The sequence below is a fragment of the Acinonyx jubatus genome, chromosome B4 (assembly GCF_027475565.1).
Source record: "Acinonyx jubatus isolate Ajub_Pintada_27869175 chromosome B4, VMU_Ajub_asm_v1.0, whole genome shotgun sequence".
Classification (NCBI taxonomy): Eukaryota; Metazoa; Chordata; class Mammalia; order Carnivora; family Felidae; genus Acinonyx; species Acinonyx jubatus.
In genome coordinates, this window is record NC_069387.1 from 113,521,075 (window position 1) to 113,546,689 (window position 25,615).

The 25,615-nt window shown below is 35.2% G+C and overlaps 1 protein-coding gene across 11 annotated transcripts in view; it reads right to left on the reverse strand.

Annotated features, from left to right (window-relative positions):
* CEP83 (centrosomal protein 83) overlaps positions 1-25,615 on the reverse strand; it is a 215,810-nt gene that overhangs the window by 21,606 nt on the left and 168,589 nt on the right. For 9 of the 11 annotated variants that reach the window (XM_053226613.1, XM_015070467.3, XM_027071097.2 and 6 more), the window contains 5 exons: positions 23,229-23,360; positions 16,617-16,731; positions 15,171-15,315; positions 14,908-15,057; positions 2,080-2,155 (listed from right to left, as the gene is read on the reverse strand). In XM_053226613.1, coding sequence (XP_053082588.1) covers positions 2,080-2,155; positions 14,908-15,057; positions 15,171-15,315; positions 16,617-16,731; positions 23,229-23,360 — 618 coding nt within the window. The remainder of the gene's footprint in view (positions 1-2,079; positions 2,156-14,907; positions 15,058-15,170; positions 15,316-16,616; positions 16,732-23,228; positions 23,361-25,615) is intronic. The other 2 variants (XM_053226615.1, XM_027071100.2) reach the window with 1 other exon arrangement.

The window sequence follows — 25,615 nt, forward strand, 5'->3', positions numbered from 1 at the left end:
CATTTTCTCATGAAAAGTAACTAATTATCTAGTTAAAAATTAACAGGCTAGGAAGATAAATGGTGATTTTTAGTCATATCCAAATAATCTTCATTTGGAACACAGTTATACCTACTTCCTCCACAAGCAATTTTACTCCTTTTTGGGGGCGGGGTGGGGAGCACAAGAGTGCACACACAAGTGGGGAGGAGCAGAGAGAGAGAGAGAGAATATTCCAAGCAGGCTCCACGCTCAATGCAGAGCCTGACGTGGGGCTCAATCTCATGACCCTGAGATCATGATCTGAGCCTAAATCAAGAGTTGGTCACTTAACTGACTGAGACACCCAGGCACCCTCATTTTGCAAATTAACAAATCTTCATTTTCTTTCACCTTTTCTTACCTCTTAGCCATTCTCTCAGAGGAGCTGGAAGCACAGAATCAAGAGACTCAAGAGTCAAAAGAAACCAGATTCTTTAGGCAATAAATTAAATAATTCCAGCCCTTCCTGGTGGTAGCAAAGCCAAATAAGACAGGACTGTATACAACCAAAGAACAACTGACCAAATAAAGTAAAATGATATGTCTCAGATTTCTACTTTAGAATAAATTTCTCCAGGAAGAGCTACTCAGTCTTTATTTAATTGGAGTTATAAAAATTAAATCTGTAATACAATTGATTGAACAAGTAACCCTCAAAGAACTTAATATTTCTCCACATCTAACAAATGACAGCCCAATGCCAATGATACTAGATCACTTCTCTCAGAGTATCAAACACTATGTCCTCCTAGGTGAGACTTAGAAACCACAATTGCATATGCAAAGCAATGCCAGCTAGTTTGCAAGGATAAATCCTAAAAATGGAATCCTCTTTACTTCATAACTTTAAACAAAAAAGAAAATGGAATCCAGGAAAGAACACTCTTCCATGTTTTGCCCATATAAGTTTTTCTTAAACCCAAATAACTTCAATTAAAATATAAATTTCCTTCCATAAATACAACTCTTAGATTTCACATTTCACAGGGATATAATAAGAAATAGTTCATAGAATAAGCAATATAAAGTTACAAGTCAATCCCACAAGGAATTTAAAATCTAGATGATCTTTCTAATCAATTTTTAAATTCAGAATATTAAAGTAGTGTTCCTTAAACTATAATTTAAAAAAATTCATTATGGGTGACAGCATATAAAGACCTCAAGAAAAACAGCAGTTAGCAAAACCAGCTTACTAACTAGAGCTTAAAGAGGTTTAAACAATTTTATCTTCATCTATCAACCTCACCAAAACATATCAATGTAATGATTATATTTTCAGAATACTGATATAGAAAATTCCAAAAGATTCAAACAACACACAAACAACCCAAGTACCCATCCACAGATGAATGGATAAAGAAGGTGTGGTATATACACAAGATGGACTATTACTCAACCATAAAAAATTTTGGACAAAATCTTGCCATCTGCAACAACATGGATGAATCCAGAAGGTACAAGGCTAAGTGAAATAAGTCAGAGAAAGACAAATATCATACAATTTCACTCATATGTGGAATTTGAGAAACAAAACAAAGAAAAAAAAGAGAAAACCAGACGCTTAAATACAGAGAACAAATTGGTAGTTGCCAGAGGGGAGATGGGTGAAACAGATAAAGAGGATTAAGAGTATACTTAGAGTGATGAGCACTGAGTAATGTACAGAATTGTTGAATGATTATACTGTACACCTGAAACTAACTGAACACTGTAGGTTAATTATACTTCAATAAAAAAACCCAAAACTTACACACATACACATTCAAAATACAGATTTAAAGAAGCACTTAAAAAAATAAAAGCAAGGCGCGCCTGGGTGGCTCAGTCAAGCGTCCAACTTTGGCTCAGGTCAGAGATCCCCCAGTTTGGGAGTTCGAGCCCCACGTCGGGCTCTGTGCTGACAGCTCAGAGTCTGGAGCCCGCTTCGGATTCTGTGCCTCGCTCTCTCTCTGCCCCCCCCCTGCTCACACTCTGTCTCTCTCTGTCTCAAAAATAAATAAAACATTAAAAATAAAAATAAAAAAATAAAAGCAAAATGTTTGCTAAAATCATTACCTGTTTCAGGTCAGCATTTTCATTTTTTTCTTTCTCTGCATTTTCAATATTCACAATTTGTTGCTGAAGTTTTAACCTAAAAATGACAACCCAACAAACACATTTATTAAGAAACCATAGTTCCTATATTTCAATGAATTAGACAATCATTTTAGAGTACCCGTATTGACACCAGGTGTTGTGCTTGTTAAGTGGCAGATAAAAGTTTGATAAAGATTTTGACTTCAGGAAGGTGTGTTCACATGTAACTAAGATGTATCAAATTTCTGCTTTTACTGTGGAAAAATCTACAAACTTCTGGCATAGAGAAGATGAGAAATCAAGTAGGTCTAGGAAGACGAGACTACATACATGGAGATATAAATTTGATGGGTATGATTTTGATAAACGCGGGGAACAACCTGAACGGCCTTTGGTGGGAGAGTGCATAACGTGTCACTAAGGCATCAGAAAGTGGTCTAGTGCGGGCAAAGCCATGTCTGTGATCACACAGCTTACACAATGCTTTCATCCACACTGCTACCTCACTTTCACTTACCAGACTTGGAGCTCCTAAATGTATCTCTAATGCCTATTAAGTCTCCCTGTTTTTAACTGCAGTAATTTCTCACAATAACTCCATGAAAGTAAGCAAAGTCATCTTTATTATTTCAATTTTATAGATAAAGAGATTGAGGCTCAGGCCCAAATCACATAGCTACCAAGCAGCCAAATGAAGACAGGACCCAGGTCTTCTAACCCAAGTAAGGGTTCTTCTCCTACTTATTATGCTGCAATTTTACTGATTTAAGTTGAAAATTTAAAAGAAAACTATCTAGTACAGGACACCATAGTGTATTCTATAAAATATATTATGAGTTTTCATCCCTGAGATGAATGCTTATACAATGTGTGTCCTTTTCAAAGGAATGATACATTTTTAACCAGAACCTTAAAACATAGAGCATCTCTGGTAACCAAATAACTAACCTCATAAGAAAGACTTTATGCTAACAGGATAGGCCAATATGTGATAGGATATGCCCTCGACTGCTCCCTTTTTAAAATCCCTCAAACATTTACCTCAAATATAATTCATTTGGCATTTATTATTTACACTTTGGCATTATTAGCATGTCTTATCAACCCAGGTAGAACTGCTTATTGGAAAGACGACATTCTCAAGAGCCTAAGGCTGTGCTTGAAATGTTAACAAGAATTCAATAAATATTTGTTGATGGAATGAATGAACCAACCCAAATCCTGGGTTAGACACTTAAATGTGTAAGGTGACTGGACAATATGACACGGAAGAAACCGGAAGACCCAATGCTTCCTAAGATATTTACATAAAATGCTAGAAACAACGGATCTAAAGGAAAGGGGAGTCTTGCTCTTACTTTGCTCCTTTAACAGTACCAGTCATACTCTTGTTTCATAATTTCAGCTACATTTTTACTCTCCGAAACTTTCTCTGCATCTCACCCTTAAATGTTTATGGATGTCATTAACTTGGTGCTTCTAGGTCACAGAGTTAATAAAGATTTCTTTCTAAAAATCATGAAGACAGAAACAGAGGAGAAAACACTGTGGGTCTTAGCTCAGGTCCAGAGTTAAAAAGTTAGGTCCCAAGTAAATCTTAGCTCTGGTCAAGATTTTGAATACACCTGGTAACAGGAAGAAACAAGATCCTGTTAAGAAAGCAATGTGGTCTGAATGCTTTCTAAATAAGTTACGTAGGTATGAAAGGAAACAATGCCCTACAAACAAAAATCGAAGCCAAAGACTATCATGAAAACATGAAAAGTAAGAACATCATTATGGTAGACTGTAAGAGGTGACAAAGTCTTTTTCAGTTCACTTCGCTAGAGTTGTGCAGTGTTAGAATCTACAACCCATATGGCAGTTTTTCAGAAGAAAATTAGTCCACAATTTAAGATCATTACAATTAGGATTGTAAGGGATTATGGAATTTAACATAAATAAAAATTAATAGAGATGATTAGGGTCTAGAAATACATTCAGTGGTCTTAACCTCAGTAACAAAAGAGTTCAGTACAAATTATTTCAAAATGCAATGCTGCAGACTTAGGAATAAAGTACAGTACCTCTTTTCATGAGAAAGTTTTGACTATTTAAGGTAGGTCACAACAAATCAAAAGAAATCAAGTCTTAAAGTAGAACTAAAAAATACAGAAGAGAGTGCAATTAACTAACCTCCTTCAGGGTATCAGTAAAGGCTACATAAGAGAAATGCAATTTGAGCTGGACCTTGAAGGCAAAATAAGAGTCTGAGGTAAAGAAATTAAAGACATAGATGAAGAAGATAATCAGTGAAGCAAGACACTAGAGGAAGCAAAGGAGATGGGAATCAGAACACTTGAGACGTAAAGGGAGAAGGGATATCTTCATTAAAATAGAAAGGGAGGAGAGAATAGATGAGGATAGAAATTCTCAGATAGTGAGAAGTTTAAAGAATTTACATCTAGGAGCTTTTGCTCAGGTACAAGTGAGAGCATAGGCAAACAGTAGACAAATAGATTTCAAGCTAAATGGGAGGCAAGGGAGCCAGGTTAACAGAGTGGAAGAAAAAAAAAAAGGATAAGAACTAATTTTGCTATCAGTTTGACTATCAAATTTTAATGCCTTCAGTAAGATTGAAGTAGATAAGAGGAAAAAATAGGTATTTGAAATATCAGTTCAAAGGGATGACAAGGTCCAAGAAATGGCTAAGTGTAGGGGCTGCTAAAGTTGAATAAAGATAAAGAATATAAGAGTTAAGATAAACTATAAGGCTAAGGTGGATCAACAATATGAATGGTGTCGTCACAAAGAACAATGACAAAGGATAGAAAATAGTAACAAATTGAGCTAGACAGAAGTCAAGCTCTTCATTGACTGTTGGGGAACATCTTATAGGTTGGTCACTGAGAAATAAATAGGGATAAGATGGACACAGTGAAGACCAAAAGCAAAACCATTTTAACCCAGTTCGTCAAACAATTGTCTGGAAGCAAAAGTGGGTTCACAAATATGGATTTTCCTTCTTGTTCCCTAGTTGCAGGACAGACGAAGGGAAGAGTAATTCCACTTAAAAGGGTTGCCAGGACAAGGTCAGGTTTCAGTGAGGGTATATTTTTTTTAAATGTGGAGACTGTGGGGCGCCTGTGTGGCTTAGTCAGTTGGGTGTCCGACTTTGGCTCAAGTCATGATCTCACAGTTTGTGAGTTCGAACCCTGCGTCAGGCTCCTGCTGACAGCTCAGAGCCTGAAGCCTGCTTTGGATTCTGTTTCCCTCTCTCTCTGCTCTTCCTCTGCTCATGCTCTCTCTCTCCTTCAAAAATAAATAAAAACTAAAATAAAATAAGGAGACTGCAATATATATACATATATATACATATATACGTATATAGGTAATGGGATAGATTTCAGAGGCTACAGCAAAAATTATTGAAAGGAGAGATTTAATGGATTGGTCATGAGGAGAAATCAAAAAATGAAGGATGAATACGTTGTTGAATGAGCAACTATGAGATCAAGTACCTTATATTTTTAATGTAATTATGGAAATAATGGAAGCAGAAATTGTAGACAGACCACAGGGCCAAAGTACAACAGAGAACAGAGCTGTAGAAAAGTTGAAACAGAAACAATAAGAATAACAGTGAGATGGAGTCATTCCAAATTCTCTTCCAAGAACAAGTAGCTAATTATAATGATTATTGCCTAGGTTTTCTGCGGCAGGCAGCTCATGTGTGTCATTTCAACATTCAACAAATATTTACTGAGTACCTACAAATGCTAAGCCTAGTCCTAAGTGTTGTAGGTACACCAGAGAATAACAAAGACAGAATCCCTATCCTTAAGGAATTTACAGTCCAATGGCACTATCTGATTTTTTTAATGATGGAAATGTTCTATAATTTGTACCATCCAATATGATAGCCACTAGTTACATGTGACTATTGCATATTTCAAAAAGTACAACTGAAGAACTAAATTATTAATTTTTTTACTTTTATTTTTTACATGTTCACTTATTTTAGAGAAAGAGAGAGAGTGGGAGAGGGGCAGAGGGAGAGAGTGAGAGGGAGAGAGACAGAGAATACACTGTCGGCGCAACCCAATGTGGAGCTTAAACTCCCAAACCATGAGCTCACGACCTAAGTCAAAATCAAGAGTCAGACACTAAACCGACTGAGCCACCCAGATGTCCATAATTTAAACTAATTTAAAATTAGATTTAAACAGCTATATGTGACTAGTAATATCATATTAGGCACAAAAGGTCTAGTCTAACTTCTAGGCTTCATTTGATGTCAGCCTCTATTATCAAGGGAAAGCAATAGATCAGGCAAGCAAGAAAAGTTGTATTTGTGATTTCTCTATTTGTCAAAGATTCCAGAACAAGTTTCCTGAGGAAAGCAGTTCTTATGTAAACCCAATGAAAACAAGGTTTTTGCTTGAGAGCAATGGAAACTGACTCTGGCCATTATTAGCAAAAAGAGACTTTCCTGGAAAGATATGAAACTCACTGAACCAACAGGAAACTAGAGAACCGGAACCAGGCTAAAATAATTGACAAGAATCACCAGCAAGGACAAACTGTCTGGCCCATCAAATGTTGCCACATATTCTTCTATCACTTACTTTGCAGTTCGTATCTTGGAACAGAACTTGTTCAACTGGCCAAGTATAAGTCCCCTGCTCCCCGCTAAGATGATACACAACAGATAATTCACCTAAAGATAGACTATATACAGAAAGAAGGTATATAAAGTAACCGGGTAGCTTTTTTTTTTTCTTTAATATTTCTGAAAAAATGAGAAAGCCACAAATGTAAAATAGAGCTCTGGCTTTAAGCAATGTAAAAGATCAGGGATTCACTACAGGATTATCCTAAATGATCAAATTCCCTTTCCTTGAGCTAGTAATTGCTGCTATTTCCCCAACACACCTCCCCCTCACTTGTAATAACAAACTGCACATACAGTTTGTTCCACAACCGCCACTCTGAAATAGGCATAAAACTTGGGCTGAGTCAGAGTACCTTATCCCCCTGGCCACAGTGATGGGCTCAGGGATAGGTAAGTGAACCAGGCCCAACCTCTCTTCTTGATTTTTCTAACTTAAAATCATCAAGTAAAAACCCTATCTTCTTTGATCTCAAAAATAAAGTCTTGACCTCACACAGACAGCAGTTAAGAGAGAAACTTAAGAGTTAGAAGAGGAGGGAGATGAAAGTAGGGAAGAAGTCATCTGGTCACATTTATGTTTCTAGATCCAGGTGTTCATGAGGCTACTACAAACCCTGTCCTTTCCACAATTTATGTCCACTAAAAATGACCCTTTCTTCACCTGAGTTAGTTGGGGTTGCATGCTTCAGAATTAAGAGTTGACTAGATACTATCTTATTTAAAATCCTTTTAAAAATATTTTAAAATTGTAAATAATTTTTACATGTTTTCATTTACAGGTAACGTTACAAATTTTGCAAACTCCTTGTGGGGTGGGGTAACCTTCTGAAATATAGAATACTATTAGAATAATAATTTTGTTATTTAGTCTAGTGAAGAAACCACTTTAAATAGGATAAGAGACTAGTACGTAATTAATAACTTAAAGCATCTGCCAAAGCGGTGATTAATCCTAATCAGAACAGATATTTGTTATTTGTTAATAGATGGATACTTCTGCTTTACAGGATTTAGACTTTTCAGTTCATTAGCAAGACCTTTCTCTCTATAAGTAAAGAATTTAATTTTGAGGGCAACTGGTTGGCTCAGTTGGTTAAGCATCTGATTAGGGCTCAGGTCATGATTTTGTGGTTAGTGGGTTTGAGCCCTCCCTGCATCAGGTTCTTTACTGTCAGCACAGAGCGGACTTCAGATCCTCTGTCCGCCCCTCCCTCTCTCCCCCTCCCCAACTCGCATTCTGTCTAAGTCTTTCAAAAATAAATGAACACTTAAATTTTTTAATTTGCGACCTATCACAAATTCTAACTAAGACAAAATGAGATTGTGATTATTTAACGAATGACCAAAATAGACCTGGTTTATGTAGCCAGACATTTATAAATCAGAACTGCCACAGGAAAAACACAATTGTAGACCATTAAAAAAAGTCATGTAAATTTTGCAAATTACTCCTGCTATATTTTATGTTGATTATGTCCCTATTTTAAAATAAGTTGGGGTCAATTACACATTATAAATGAACTGGAGAAACTGAAGGGAAATTTAAAAAAATTATCAAAGTGACTAATGGGACAGAAAATGATTTCTATTAAAGAAAAGCTAAAGAAATGAATGCTGTTTTATATAGGAAAAAAAGAAAAAAAAAACCTAAGGGCCAAATTCATTAGTGTCTGCAAGTAACACAAGTTTGCTTGACATTTATCACTATGTCAATAGAAGCCAAACCAGGAGAAACAGGCCTCAATTCTCACAGAAAAGACCCTAAGTGGTTAAATGGTGGGACCATAAAGGGATAACATTAGGGTGGCGTTTTCCTAGGGAGAGTGTCTCTCTCCTTTCTAGAGATTGTCAAGGAGATAAAACAACCAACCAAAAAATACCTTACCTGTCTAGAACAGTTAAAAAAATAATGTACTCACCTAAAAGCAAAGCATAGGACAAAATTGGCTCTCAAAATCCATTACAGATTTATGATTCTAGAATTATTACAGCCAACATTTAAATTAATCATTCATAAAACCTGACATGAGTAAATAATACATATATTTCTGCCTGAGGTAATTCTTTCCTGAGTAATGAGAATAATATAACACTGTATGTTAACTATACTGGAATTTAAATTTTAATTTATTTTAATAAAAAAAAAAAACAAAAACCCTTGTCCTGAAACATAACCTACACCTTAATGAACATGATTTTTAAAAACCTCTCAACTTTAATCTATAATTATGAAGTCATTTAAGATTTTAGAAATTTAAAAAGCAGATATAGGGACTTCCAGGTAGCTGAAGATAACAGCAGATATCTAGTTCTATGCTATCCATACGTCCTGCAAAATAATACAAAAAAGCAAAGACAGCAAATAAAGCAAGCCACACAAAACCACATCCTTTTCATAACTGGAAGACAGAAAGTGCCCAAACTTCAAAACATTTTTAAGCAAAAAGACGAAAATAATTCTAAATCCCAGCAAGGGAACATTCATGCTCCTGCCTGAAAGTCTTTGCTGTGGGCATGGGCTCAGTGCATTTAAATGAACTTAATTCATATGTTAAAATAAAATGATCCCTAATTTGGCTCCACAGCAAGACCCAACTATATGCTACACATACAAGACACATTTAAAAAAATGAAATGATTCAGAAAGACTAAAAATAAGGGGGTGAATAAAGGAGTATCAGGCAAATGGAAATAAGAAAATAGGAGTAATGAAGGGCGCCTGGCTGCCTGGTCGGTAGCACATGCAAATCAATCTCATGGTTGTAGGTTTGTGCCCCGTGGTGGGTGTAAAGATTACTTAAAAATAAACTCTAGACAGAAAAAAGAAAGAAACAAAGAAAGAGAGGGAGGGAGGGAGGAAGAGGGAGGGGGGGGAAGAGAGGGGGAGAGACAGAGAGAGAAAGAAAGAAAGAGAGAGAGAGAGAGAGAAAGAGAGAGAGAGAGAGAGGAAGGAAGGAAGGAAGGAAGGAAGGAAGGAAGGAAGGAAGGAAGGAAGGAAGGAAGGAAGGAAGGAAGGAAGGAAGGAAGGAAGGAAGGAAAAAACAGGAGTAATGACATCAATGTGGAATTCAAACAAATGACATGAAACGACAAAAAGAGAAGCACTTTTAAATGCTATAAACCACTATTACAACTAAGATGTAACTGTTATAATAATCTATATACCAAATAATACAGCAATCATCTTTTTGAAGAAAACTACAAGAAATGCAAGGAGTCACAGATACATACAAATAACAGGAGACTTACTCTTATAATTGAACACGTTCCTTTCCAGTCCTTATGTAACGAGTAACAAAAACTGATGATGTATTACAGGTGCAAAGTGAAGTGTAAATTTTAAAAAGACTCACTTTAGAGCTCCTACATGTTTAGTGGTGACATGTAAAATTGTCTCCTTAACTTTTTTGCCGTAGGTGTCTCACTTGCTTAACCCTAGCCCTGGCCTTGATACATTAGGTCACAATGAAAACATTACAGCATTTCATAAAGTAGAAATAATAGAAACAGTACTCTCTGATTTCAATGCAGTAAAACTAGAAATTAATAAAGTAAATAAGCAAAAAGCCCTCCCAACTAGAAATTCAAAAACCTTGCTACGGACTGAACTGTGTCTCCCCAAAATTCGTTCTGTTGAAGTCTCAGATGCAATACTTTAGAATGTGATTCTATTTGGAGACAGGACCTTTAAAGAGGTATCTAGAGTTAAATGAGGTTATCTGGGTGGGTCCTAATCCCTATGACTGGTGTCCTCCTAAGAAGAGGGAGAGGTACTAGAGACATATGCACACAGAGGAAAGGCCTTGTAAGGACAGAGCAAGAAAGTAACCATCTATAAACCAACAAAAGAGGCCTCAGGAAAAACCAAATCTGCTAACACCTTGAGATCTCAAACATCTAGAGTCCAAACTTCTAGAGTCTAGAAGTCCAAACTTCTATCGTTGAAACCATCCTATCTGTGGTATTTTACTATGACAGCCCTAGCAAACTATTAATTTTACCTCATGTTAAACAATTCCACCTTCTATTAACACATCTATTAATTTTGGGGTGAAAAGGAAAATACAAATTGAATTAGAAATTCTAAAAAGTTAATGATAATTAAAACACTACATGTCATAATCTATAGAATATTTTTAAAGCAGGGATAAGAAAAAGCTCACGTGAGAAACTTCACCAATAAAAATGAAAGAACGAGGGGCGCCTGGGTGGCTCAGTCAGTTAAGCGTCCGACTTTGGCTCAGGTAATGATCTCACAGTTTGTGAGTTCAAGTCCTGCGTTGGGCTCTGTGCTGACAGCTGAGAGCCTGAAGCCTGCTTCGGATTCTGTGTCTCCCTCTTTCTTTGCCCCTCCTGTGCTCGTGCTCTGTCTCTCTCTCTCTCTCAAAAATAAACAAAACATTAAAAAAAATTTTTTTTAATGAAAGAACAAACACTTGTTGAGTTAAATTCCAAACTCAAAATTTAACAAAAAAATGAACAAACTAAACTAAAAGAAAGCATAAGGTATACAACATGATCTTAGAAAACTCTAAACATCTACAAAACAGCTAGTAGAAAACATATGACTTTAGTAAGGTCACAGAATTCAAGGTCAACACATAAAAGTCCACTAACTATATTTCTATATGCCAGCAATGAGCAATTAGAAAGTGAAATTTAAAAAAAAAACACTCCTATTTATAATCACATAAAAATGCTAAGAAATAAAATGTAACACAAGCATGACATATTCAATGAAAACTATAAAACTCTGATGACAAAACTTAAAGATGATATAATTAAATGAGAAGATAGGCCATATTAACGGACTGGATAGACTCAATATTGTTGACATGACAACTCTCCTCAAACTGAGCTACAGATTCATGTAATCCCAATCAAAATCCTAACAAGCCTTTTTGAAAAAGGTGACAGGCTGATTTTAAAGTTTATATGGAAAGGCAAAAGACTTAGAAGAGCCAAACAATCTTGACAAAAAAGACCAAGGTACAGAGGACTTGCACTACCTGAATCACACTTGTGACACAACCATAGTAGTCAAGACAGTGTGATATTCGTGTCAAGATGGACAAACAGACCAATGTAAGTAAGAGTCCAGAAACAGACACATTTATATGGTCAACTGATTTTCAACAAAGGTACCAAAAGAATTCAATGGAAGAAAAGACAGTCCTCAACAAATGATGCTGGAACAAGTGGAAGTTAAAAATGAACGTCAACCATCACCTCACACTACAGAAAAATTAACACGAATTGGACCAGAAAACCTAAATGTAAGAAACAAAATATTAATCTTTTAGAAGAAAACATAAGATAAATCTTTATGACACAAGATTATGCAAAGCTTTCTTTGTTTCTTTTTAATTTTTTTTTAATGTTTATTTTTGACAGAGAGAGAGAGAGAGAGAGAGACAGAGCATGAGCGGGGGAGGGGCAGAGAGAGAGGAAGACACAGAATCCGAAGCCGGCTCCAGACTCTGAGCTGTCAGCACAGAGCCCGACACAGGGCTCGAACTCACAGACCACGAGACCATGACCTGAGCTGAAGTCGGACGCTCAACCTACTGAGCCACCCAGGAGCCCCTGCAAAGCCTTCTTTCTTAAACAAACAGAACACACAAAAAACACAAACAAGAAAAAAATGATAAAATGGACTTCATCAAAATAAAAAAAAAATCTGTTTTCAGTAGACACAATTTAAGCAAAGCAAGCCACAGACTGGGAGAAAACATCTGTCAAACATGAATCTGACAAAGTACTTGTATGCCAAATAAAGAGCTGTTATAACTCGATATGAAGATAACTCCCCAATTTTAAAAATGGGCAAAGTATCTGAACAGACACATCAAAAATCCACATTACAAGATGCTAAATAAACATCTCCAGCCATCTAGGAAAATCAAATTAAGACCACAGTGATATATTAGTACACATCCTCTAGAGTTAAATTAAAAAGATTAACAAGTGTCAGTCAAGATGTGTTAAACAAATGGAACTGTCATAGGGGAACTCTCATACGTTGCTACTAGAAATGAAAAATAGCGTAACTACTTTGTACAACAGTATTGCTATATGTTATAAAACAGCATTGCCATGTGTCATCACTCAGCAAAGTCATTCTCAGATATTTAACCAAGAGACAAACATATGCCCAAAGATTTGTACATGAATGTTCATAGTAGCATTGTTCATAATAGCCCCAAACTAGTAACAATCCAAATGTCTGTCCATCAAAGGAAAAAGAAAAAGCAAATCACATTACATCCATACAATGGAATACCAATCAGCAATACAAAGTGATCAACTATTGCCATATGCAATAACATGGATAAACCAGGGGGTGTCTAAGGCTGGGGATCAGGGGAGAGGTCAACTGAAAGAGACATGGGGAAACTTTAAGGGTGATGGAAGTGTTCTATGTTTTTACTGTGGTGATTACATAACTTTACACAATTACCAAAAGGCATCAAGCTGTACATTTTTTAAATGGGTGAATTTTATTTTATGTACATTAAACACTAATACAACTATAAAAACTTTATGGAAAAAAAAAAAACAACACACAGAATCAAGAAGCAGAAATTAATGAGGTAGGAAATAGAAAAACAGTTGACTCCATAAATCAAATTCCTAGTTTAAAAAAATACCGAACTGTATGCTTAAAAATGACTAAAATAGTGAATTCTGTTATTTTATCACAGTAAAAAGAATAAAATCAACAAAGCAATAGCTGACTCGATAAACAAAGAGGGGAGAAAAAAGGACAATTACAAAATAAGAAATGGTCAAGGGAAGGTGCATTGAAACAAAAGAAATTAAAAAATAAAAATGATATTGCAGATCTCTATGAAGATAAATCTGCAAACAAAGATGAAATAAATAATTTCTTATGAAACACAGATGATTAAAACTGATCCCAATAGAGAAAGAGAGCCTTAACAAGTTGTTTTCTATGGAATAAACAGATACTTATTTCAGAAGTTAAGGTTGTTTCAAGATTACAAAATCCATTAATACACAATATTAATAATGTAAGAGAGGAAAAATCATGATTATCTCCAGAGATGCTGAAAACCTTTGAAAATTTGCAACACCATACCTATTATTGCTACTGTCATGGTTGCCAAATGATGTTTTCCTATTTCCATTATTCTTTCTACATGTATTAGTTGGAATTCTCCTGAAAAAAGCTTTCCTTCTCTCTAAATATTACACATTAGGGGTGCTTGGGTGGCTCAGTTGGTTGAGCATCCAGCTCTTGATTTTGTCTCGGATCACAATCCAGTCGTGGGATCGAGCCCTGTGTTGGGCTCTGAGCTAAGTGTGGAGCCTGCTTGGGATTCTCTCTCTCTCTCTGTCCCCCCTCCCCTCTTGTGCTCTCTCTAAAATAAAAATTTAAAAATAATTACACATTATATCATTTGGATCCATAGATTTTTATTTTATCCCATGGACTGTAATCTTTTATTATAACTTATTTCATTGCTCAAATTGTCTCATATTTGGCCAATGGGTGCTAAAATTAGTGGAAGAATGTATTATGCAGAAGTATGATGAGAAAATTTACATAGTCTCAGGATATTTCCCCATAAGATAATTATATATCACAAAGAGGAAAAAACAGTCACTTTACAATGGAAAAATCTGGCACACATCACCTTCACCAAGTGATCAAAGTTAACATCACCGGCAAGGGTAAGGTACAAATAATATACCTCCTGATATAATGCACTGAGGACACAAGACTTTGACTTTGGTATTATTTTCACTAAACATGTTACAACCTGAATTTAATCACAAAGAATTTAAGACAAACTCAAACTGAGGGGTGATCTACAAAATAACTGGCTAGCACTCTAAAAGTAAAGGTAATGTATGATTCTGGATTGGATCTTAGACCAGAAATAGACTATCAATGGGATAATTGGTAAAATTTGAGTAAGCTGAGTAAGTGTAATATTTATTTTGTTTCCTCATTATATTGATGTTAGTGTCTTAGTTCTGATGATTGTAATATGGTTATGGAAGATGTCCGTTTTTGGAGATCTCCATGAATTCATATGGAAATCCTCTGTATGACTGTTACAATGTTTTGTGAGCTCTGAATTTATTTCAAAATGAAGTTTAAAATATATACACGTATATATAACCTAATACTCTGAAGTTCCCTTCTGGCCGACTCTTCTGCCATCTGTGAAGCTCGCAATTTCTCTTCACACTGATCCTTTTCAGACTGTCTGCAGACATCATGTTCCACTTTCATTTTTTCTAAATCCGCTAATCTGTTCTCAAGCTCTAGCCTAAAACAACAGATGATAATTATGTTAGAAGAACTACAATAACGATGATATGACAGCAAAATGTTTTCATTTACAAGAAGACTGAACACAAAGTAAGGTAATTAAGTACTTACTTTTCATCTTGTAATATCACGAGTTTTTGATAACCTTCTTCCTTGGCAGCTTGTACTTTACGTATTAATTCACGATCCTTTTCTACTAGGAGTGCTTTGTGGTGTTCAACAGCTGACTTGAGAATTTCATTGTCTGACTGTAACCCTAACATTTTTTGAAGGAAAAAAATATGCTGCATTCAATGTTATTAAGATGAAAAGTCATAACAGCAAGCATCCATAAACTGATTAAGACAATTAAAAGAGCATAGAAAGTGAGTCTGGATATATATTCTTGAAGATCTTTAAATCTTTATTGATAAACTTTATGAAACAGACTAAAACTCAGAGCTAACCATCCTGTCCATTCACACACACTTTAATAAAAGACTATATTTACTCACTTGACTCTTGAGAGCTGGGGACATCAACCCAGATGATATCAAAAGAGATATATAATACTTCACTTCTAAAAGGGTTCTGTAATCTTAGCCCCACAGATAGCATCATCATAAAGCTGGCTGGAAGTAGTATAAAAAAAATCACAGAAACCTTCAAAACCTATCATTCTAACAGAACTGTCAGGTTTCTGGTAGAAATATAAATTAGAAACTTTCAAGTTTATCCAATGAATTCACAAATTTTCCTTGTATTGATATGGCAAGTATTTTGCACATGGAATAACTAAAATAAATTCATACCTAACTCAAGTTTAAAAAGAATGCAGAACTAAATCATAAACTCTTGAAATTCCTAAGAAACGTTACTCCCAGAGCGCCTGGGTGGCTCAGTTGGTTAAGAAACGTTACTCCCTAACTCTATGGAAACCCATCAATCAATATCAAATAGAAATAAATGATGAAAACACTAATTCATCATAAGCTCTGTCTGAAACTACAGACATCAGTTCAACTAAAGACCCACTTGAGGAAAGTTACAGGCCAAAGGTAGCTTATTTAAACACCTTTTAAGAAAAGTCAGGGGCGGGGGGGAACAAAAGGAAAGTCAGAAATAGCATAATTCTGAGGAATCATGAAGAGAAGGGCATTCTAAGACTAAAGTGGAACTTAAAATAAGCCTAGGCTAAAGTAGGCTCAATAACAAGCCTACTATCTACATAAAAAACAGAAATTGGGTCTGAAACCCACCTATCTTCCTTACATTCTTTAGACTCAAAATGGTCTGGGACTAATAATCACATGATCTAAATAGATTCAAAATTATAAACCCAGAAAGTATGGATTCCCATTTGTAAAGTCTCATTTAAGTATTAATCAAGTAAATGACATAAACATAAGATTTTCTTAAAAGCTAGATCACAAAATGAACATTCAACATAAATAAAAATAATCCATGTGCTCTAAGATTAAAATTCAGTCTGAAAATAAAAATTCAGTTTGATCTATTTTAATAATTTGAGTTTATATGTAAAAATAATAGTAAAAAGCATGGGAAATCATATATTACCATTCAGTTCACTTTGAATCTTATTCCTTTCTCTTTCTAGCTCACTCTTAGCTCTTGCTGCCTCCAGTTTGATGTCTGTTATTTCTAGTTTGTTTGAATGTTTAAGTTCTTTTACCTGTTGATAATCAGAAATTGAAATTACTATAGGCCATTAACTGTTACCCAAAAACATCAGTAGAAATGAGAAAATGTTTTGGTAGCAGGGTATACAGTGTAAGTATACCTTCCAAGAGAGAAGGTGCTTCAGTGCCTTGAACACTATTTGGTATTAAGAAAACAGTCTTTTCCTAACAAAACTCAGTTATTTCTTTACAGATACCTGGGTGGGGGTCATCTGGCTTAATCTTGCTTTAAAAGGCTTAACTGCAAGTACCTAAAATCCAGTAGTCAATGACTGGCTGAAACCTCCCTTTAAAAAAAGTGCTGGTGACATGAAGCCTTTCTAGGTATAAGGAACAGCATATAAAAAGTTATATAGGTGTAGCATTACATAGTATGCCTGGAAAACAATGAGCAATGTGTTATAGTTAGAGCAAAGGAAGGTATGAAATATGTGGAGTGGCCGGAAGTAAACTTTATATGCCATTGCAAAGGTCTGTGTATCCTGTTAGCTACTGAAGGTGGCACAGTCAACTTTGTTTCAGAAAATTAACTCTAGATGCAAATTAAGATTAAGAAACTGAAGGTAAAGAAACAATTAAGAGGCAAAGGACTGATAAAGGGGACAAGAAGGAAGAATTAATTGAATTCGGTGATTAAATAATGTGTGTGTGTCTGTGCGTGCGTGCGTGCATGTGTGTGTGTGGCAGTGGGTAGAACAAATATAAAACCTATCTAATTTAAACTTTTACTGCCCAAACCTGATCCTTTTAAAGCCCTGAGTGAATGGAAATAATTGTCAATATTTTCCATATAATTAACCTATCACATACCAGTTTTTAGTTTTCAATGAGACATTCCTTTTGAAAGTTGAATGATTCTAGTTCATAAGTAGTATTCATTCATTCATTCAATAAATATTTACTGAGCACTTATTATGTGCTCTAGCACTGTTTTAGGAGCTGGGGTTACAGAAACAAACAAGAAAGCTTATTAGTCTCTTCCAATTATCTGCACTACTCTCTAATATTTTCCATATCCTTTCCCTATGGTAAGGTGCTTCTAAAGTTAGTCTTATAGTTAATCCCATAATAAAGATTTAACCAATACAGACATAAAAATTAGATAAACCTGTACTCTGACATATTACACTCATGCATGAAACTACGAAATAAGAGTAGAAAACCACAAATATATACATGCCAAATATGTAAAACAGAAGACGGTGGGAACAGAAGACTAAAGGATAATTTACTTGAGTGCAACAGAAATCTACAAAAATTAAAGATGGGAGTTAGAAACAAATCAGTAAGAGCTCCTAGAGCTAAAGAGGGGAAGAACAAGAAATAGAAGTGTCTTACCAAAAGAGATTCCATCTATGAAAGGTCTTAAAAACATTATAAGGAATGGTTTGGCCAAAATCCAAAGAAACAGACAAGTAAGTACTGGGCTACCTTTGTACTGCTAACCACATTTAAGATGCATGCTTCCAAATTAACTTATCAATTTTTTAAATGATACTACATAAAATGAATACAGTGTGCTGACATAAGGTTTTTAAACATTTCTGAAGCTCTTTTCCATGAAAGCAAGTCTCACAGAAACTACACGAAAGCAGCTAAGAAACTACACATTTATCTTGATAACTTAAACTTTCTGTAGACTGGGCTTTACTATATTATAATTTCATGGACAGAATTTAAACCATAATTGTTTCAAAATTTTGGAGAAATATAACTACAGTGAAAATCCAATTTCTATAACAAATGAAATTATAGCCTGCTATTATATACTAACTGTAAAAGGTTAAGAATGACATAGCAGTTAATTAACAAACCACATTGTAGCCTCTCTAAATAAGAGATGGAAAATTACAGCCATCTTATTTTGCATAAATTTGATTCATTTCAACAAGAACTACTACAAAATCTATAAAAAAAAAACTATTTCTTAATTCATTTCACCCTGAGATATACTGAAATGAGAAAATATTTTTCAACTAAACTATAATTATTGAAACTGAAAGAATTCTAGACAGGAAGTCAAACAAGTGAAGTCTGTCTTCAGGCCTACTTTTATTATTAAACTAGTGGTATATGCTCAAGCAAAGTATTTGTCATCTCGCATTCACATTTATTCATCTATGGACCTATATGAGTTTAAGCTTTCCTTTAGTGCCACATTTCTATGATCCTAACGTAATGAATGCACTTATACTAGTAGTAAGTATTAACTTCCTGAAAATATATTAAAAGGAATTATTTTATTTATTAAAAATGAGAAACTTATATCAATATTTATTACATAGCTATGACAGTAGCACATTCTGTAAGTAATCTGAACCAGATCCCAACTAGTCATAATAAACTTTTCTTTCTGACTCTAAATCTCTGGTTCTTCACCTTCTTTGTGATCAGGTCTGAAAAGTCCTAGGAAAACTACAGATCTTTTCCTAAACAAAGTGTACAATGTTAAAATGTTACATATAATTTCAAGAGATGCAGAGTCTTCTAAAGCTCCCTTGGGCTAAGGTACCCTGTTTTTCCTTTTATTTTTCATAATATGTTTTCCATGCTAGCCTTCATGATGCCAATTTATTTAATGCTTTTGACACAACAGGAGCCAAGAATTCAGAAAGTACTACCCAGTAAACTTTAAGAAATATAAACAATGGCAATAGTTTTACAGGGATTCAGAATCTGTTAAATTACACATACACATATACACAAAGACATGGAAGAAAATAATATATGTAAGCAAGAAAAATATAGTTGTAAAAAATGTATTACTCAAGAAGCTCCTGATGCAAATTCCAAAAAGATGTGTGTACTTAAATTCTGATATTTTTCAGAGGTCTGAGATGGTGTGACCTCATTAACGTAGCTAATAAGGATAAATGTGTGTGATGATTTCCTTAAAACTGTATTTATGTTACTGGCATTCTAAAGATCAAATACTTCCTGAGGTAACCACAATTTATCTCATTGAATGTGAAATATCTTTAAGGTCACCATTTTCAGGCCATCTTTGGTAATACTTTTTAATCCAAGACACTGATAGTCATACGGACATAATTCTGTTCAAAACCCTAACATTTACAAATTTGAATAACTTAGACAAATACACCCCAGGTGCTCCTTTGCATTGCAAACAACCATTTGCTAGAGTTGCAAAATATTGATGAAAATTTCAAGTTGCAAAGAAAACTGTGACAATCGTGTTTGAAATATCATTCTAAAATTTATCCTTCCAATGAAATCTTTTTACATGCATGATTCTAAGTGAAAATGTGGTTTGTCTAAAGCTGAAGGGTGGTTTTTAATATGCCATTTATATGCAAAAAATGCAAGTATGCCTTTAAAAAGGCAACTCTTAGCAATACTAGAATTGGAAGAAAGGCATGAGAGAACTTCCTAAATTTACTTGTTTGTGTTTTGCATCTATTTCTTTGTATACTCTATCATTGTAGAAAGTCAATGTATATCTCTCAATGTGTACACATCTGAATGTATAAATAATCTACTTAGGTTAATCAGGAAGCAATTGTATTATTAATTTATTTTCCAGTAGGGCTTACACAACTTTAGGAAGCTGAAAGAGTTCCTAGGGATGACCTACAACAATGTTTCGTTTCATGTATGAGGAAACTTGCCTAAAGTTCCACACACAGTTATTGATACAGTGAGGAAGGAAACTAGTCAATGGGTTCACAGTTCTGTGTTCTATCATTTTCTTATTTAAGGACATCATTGGTGTAAAATCACTGCCATTACTTTCATCACCAGCTACTATTTACTTCATTCAATACTATCATTAATCTTAGAAAAATCCTGTAAGAGGCAGGCATTGTTCCCACTTAAAAGTTAAGCAAATCAGAAGTTTACATAGGTGATGAATGAGATAAATGAGCCAGGATCAAAAGATAGATTTATCGGATTCAGAGCCCATAGACTTTTCCACTGCACTTCAGTACCTCCTCCAAAATGACCAATTTTGGCTAGACTAGAAGACTACACTTGAATCAAAGTATTTCAACAATTAAAAATCCTCTTGCCTAATTTTCACTTCTTCTGTCTAGCATCAGCCGTGTCTAACGAATTAAATGACACACCGGCTACAAAACCACTTTGTAAACTGTAAAGTATAAAAATTCAAACAAAAATTTTAAATGTCACTAGATATACAATCTGCAAACATGAAAAAGTATGTGTTTGCCATGGAAAAAACTGGGTAGACTATTTCCCAAGGGAGGTATCTAATACATCTAGTATTATGGTTTATGGACTTTCAGGCACAGAAATGACCACTCTCAAGGTTAGATTCACATTAATAAAGTTTATAAAGACTGATCTATAAAATCAGAATGTCAGTTACAGTAACTGTGAGAAAAAATTATAATGGATATTAGAACACTCTAAGTCTAAAGGACCAGCGGGCATTTTCTCCCTGTAGACAAAATTACATTGGAAGTCAAATAACAGAAAGTTGTTTGGTGATCATACGATCAGAACAAATGGAATGAAATGAATTGCTATTTTCACGCTTACTAATTAAAAACAGATGGGTATATTCCTTTCCACAGTAAGAATTATCTCTTCAATGAGACTAGAATCCTTACATCCTACTCACTAAAATTCAATCTTCCCTCTGTCATAAACAGTGCCTAGGTCTTCTTAAGTAATTCCTTGGCCAAGGAATTTATGATGAATACATTACTTCTTTAGATAAACTCATTTCTATTAGAGGCTACAGTAAATTCCTTCTGGTCTGGGAGCCATTTTGTTTTTTAAGGTAATTTTACCTGAACTCTGCTCTGCTCTGATGGAAAATACTTGATTGCATGGATTCAGAAACCAGACTTATTTCCTAGATTTTAAAATACCCCCAAGTACTACCGTTAATAATAGCTAATATTTGCGGTGATTATCTATTAGACATTTTGCTAAGTGCTTTATGCATAATATTGCATTTAATCTTTGCCATACTCTCTAAGGTAGATATCAGCCTTGCTTTATAAAGAAAAACACTAAAATTTTCAGAGAGAAAGTAAATTGGCTCAAGGTCACACAGTTAGTAAGGAAAAGAAATGAAAGCTGAATCTAGTCTGACTCCAGAGCTGATGCTGTTATTCACCACAGTTTTCTACAAGATACTTTTATCACTGCTATCCTATTTCTGGTTACCAGATTCCTCATATATACTGCATGTGAGGGAAAAAAAACTAAGTTCCTGAGAAAACTTAGTATATAAAAGATGTGCAAACCATTATATATATATTCTTTTAAAAATAACATAAATGCAGGGGCACCTGGGTGGTTCGGCCAGTTGAGCGCTTCAGCTTTACCGTTGGGCACGTGAGTTCAAGTTCCAAGTTGGGCTCTGGGCTGACAGCTCAGAGCCTGGAACCTGCTTCAGATTCTGTGTCTCCCTCTCTCTCTGCCCCTCCCCTGCTTGCACGTGCATACGTGCACACGCTCTCTCTCTCACACACGCAAAAAATCAACATTAAAAAAAAAACTTTTTTAAATAACATAAATGCAGACCATGCTGCTGTTATTAATTTACTCACTTAACAAATATTGAGTGACTTTGTGTGCCAGCACTGTTCCAGGAGCTGGAGATACAAGGAATAACAAAAGCAATGTCCCTACTCTTAAAGCTGATATTTGGTCGAAAGAAAAGGGGGTGGGAAAGGACACGAGAGACAAAAAATAAACAAATATAAATATATATCAAATGGTGTTAGGAGCTACGAAGAAAAATAAAGCAGATAAGGAAGACAGACAGGGAGGCAGGAAGAGGCAAGATGGTATTTTACAAAGTGAAGAGAAGGCAGGCCTCTCTGATAACGTGCCGTGAGAAAGCAATCTATGAGGACGTGAGGGAAGACTACGTCTGGCAGGCAAGTGCCAAAGTCCTAACACAGAAGTCAGTAAGAGTGAAAAGAAGGCCAGTGAGGCCGGAGCAAAGTGAACAGGAGGGAAAATGGACTGTGAGGCTGTGGAAAGACTGCAGAGGCCAGATTACGCAGAGCTCTGAATGGGCAGAGAGTTAGGGGGCTATTATAAAAATCGAACCTCAAGAAATCATGGCTTAGACAAGAGTGGTCACAGAAGAGGTGGTAAAAATTGATCACATTCTGAATGTACTGGAAGGTAGCATGACAAAATAAAAAGAGATCTCGATACAGAGAAGTAAAGTATTAAAATACAAAATTTCTTTGCCATTATGCAGTATCAAGCATTCTAAAGAATGAAGTACAGGGGCGCCTAGGTGGCGCAGTCGGTTAAGCGTCCGACTTCAGCCAGGTCACGATCTCGCGGTCCGGGAGTTCGAGCCCCGCGTCAGGCTCTGGGCTGATGGCTCAGAGCCTGGAGCCTGTTTCCGATTCTGTGTCTCCCTCTCTCTCTGCCCCTCCCCCGTTCATGCTCTGTCTCTCTCTGTCCCAAAAATAAATAAACGTTGAAAAAAAAAAAAAAAAAAAGAATGAAGTACAAACATAAGATGACTTACTTTACTGGTCAATGTATTTATTTCCCGTTCAGCTTTATGCAATTTACTAATTAAAACAGTATTTTGTTCATTGATTGATTGTAGCTCTTTTTCCAAGCGTTCAGCCTGTAGTTTAGCTGACTGTTTTTCAGCCTTTAATTAAAAAAAAGTTTTTTAATTTATTCATAAATGTTGGAATTATATAAAAATAAGCACTATTTTAAATATATGTGTAATCATACTAGCCCCAACTACTCAAAACCTCATCAATACTAACATGCACCAAAACAACAAGAGTTTCCTCAAAGTAACTGGTAGAATTAAAATGAATGATATTTGCTCCAGGAAATATGTAACAAGAGTATCTACCCAAATGACATTATCAACAGCCACCACCAAAATACAACTCATAAACTTCTCTCATGAGAGTGTACCTCTGTGTACTCACTTGACACCTATTTACTCTTTTTGCTGACATAATTCGAACAAACATTTTTGGGGGTTTCAATGCATCTCAGAAATATAAAAGTATATTAGAAAGTAGAAGAAAGGGCTCATTTGTAGTAGTAGGTGAGAGCAAAAAATCTGAAAATCAAGGGAGATTAAAAAAAGAGAGATTTAAGAATTCAAAATTCTCAATCTGGAGCCTCTGGAAGTATGAACAAAGAGCTCAATAGCTCTTGATCCCATCACATAATAAAGATTCTTAAGTCTGTAAATTTTCAAGAAAATTTCTGGTTGGTAACAGTCATAGTACTCGTTAACTTGAAAATGAAAACTAAATGCTTTTTAAAAATATTTCCACTCAAAATAGTTAAAATGTTTGACATTTAAAAAATAAGCTTCACGGTTTTATAAGATCTCATTTCCTATATATCTTAAATACGATAAGCATATATTCAGGGGCACCTGGGTGGCTCAGTCAGTTAAGCGTCCGACTTCGGCTCAGGTCATGATCTCACGGTTTGTGGGTTCAAGCCCCGTGTTGGGCTCTGTGCTGACAGCTCAGAACCTGGAACCTGCTTCAGATCCTGTGTCTCCCTCTCTCTCTGCCCCTTTCCTGCTCGCCCTCTGTCTCTCTCAAAAATAAATAAACATTAAAAATAAAAATTTTAAAGAGTATATTCAACAAGTAATTCAGAAAAAACTATTTTCCTCAAATATAAAATGATAGTCTTTGGGCAGGCACAATGATAGCCAAAAAAAAAATCAAAGAAGAAAAAATGCTTCTTCTCATGTGCTTATTCTCATTTCATCTGACAAATGATAAAATTAACTCTTTGAAAGTGTCACAAATGAACCTCCCATCTTTTGTAATCATTGAACTTGTCCTGAAAATCAGCACTCCAAATGACCTCAATAAAAAGCTCTGCATTGAGATCAAACACTGTATTCAATTGCAATCATCCACTTACTCAGTCACTATAAATACATTAATACTGGAAAGGTAGCAACATAAAAGTCTCATTCTGAACTGCCTCATGTCTAAGGTCCAATGATACAATTTTAGTTCAGGAAACCAATAAATACTGTCAGAAGCTTCATCAAAAAATAAAAAGATTACTTCTATTCTTCAAAACATCAATATTTTGGCTGTACCCAGTTTTTTGGCCAAAAAAAAAAAATCACTATTTTGCTAGATGCCCACTAATTCCCTACAAGTCTAATCATTTCACAACTATTCTAAACACACACACACACACACACACACACACACACACACACACACACTTTGGATTGCTCAAAATAAATCAAAACTAGTTTTTGATTGCTCAAAACTAGTATATTTGCTATATGTTAGACACTAAAAACCAGGAAAAGTAAGCATACCTAAACAAGGTGGTTAAGGAATCCAGAATGTCACCGTGGCATAAAAATTATTTTGAGCTGAAGGCATTTGATAATCAATAGACACAGGAAAAGGTTTTTCCCCCGAATTCCTCTCTGCTACCAAAAACCAGAGCCACCAAAAAGAATTATAAATCCCCTTGTCTGGGTTTTATAGCCAGTGAAGACTGACTCCTATTTAGGGAGAAGGATAAAAAATCACCTATACAGACACTGTCACAAAACTGTCATATCTCCCATCTATTTTCCTAAGGGCCTGTTTATCTTTCCTAAAAGTCATTTGTGTTCCCCTAAGTGCCTTTTCTCCCTGTCTCATTTCCCTATTAAGATGGTATGCAGGGTCACCTGGGTGGCTGGGTCAGTTAAGCCTTTGACTTCAGCTCAGATCATGACCTCACAGTTTGGTTCAGGAATTCAAGCCCTGCATCAGGCTCTCAGTGCAGAGCCTGCTTCAGATCCTGTTTCCTTCTCTCTCTGTCCCTTCCCTGCACTCTCTCTCTCTCAAAAATAAATATTGTTTATTTTTATTTATTAAAAAAAAATTTTTTTTTACATTTATT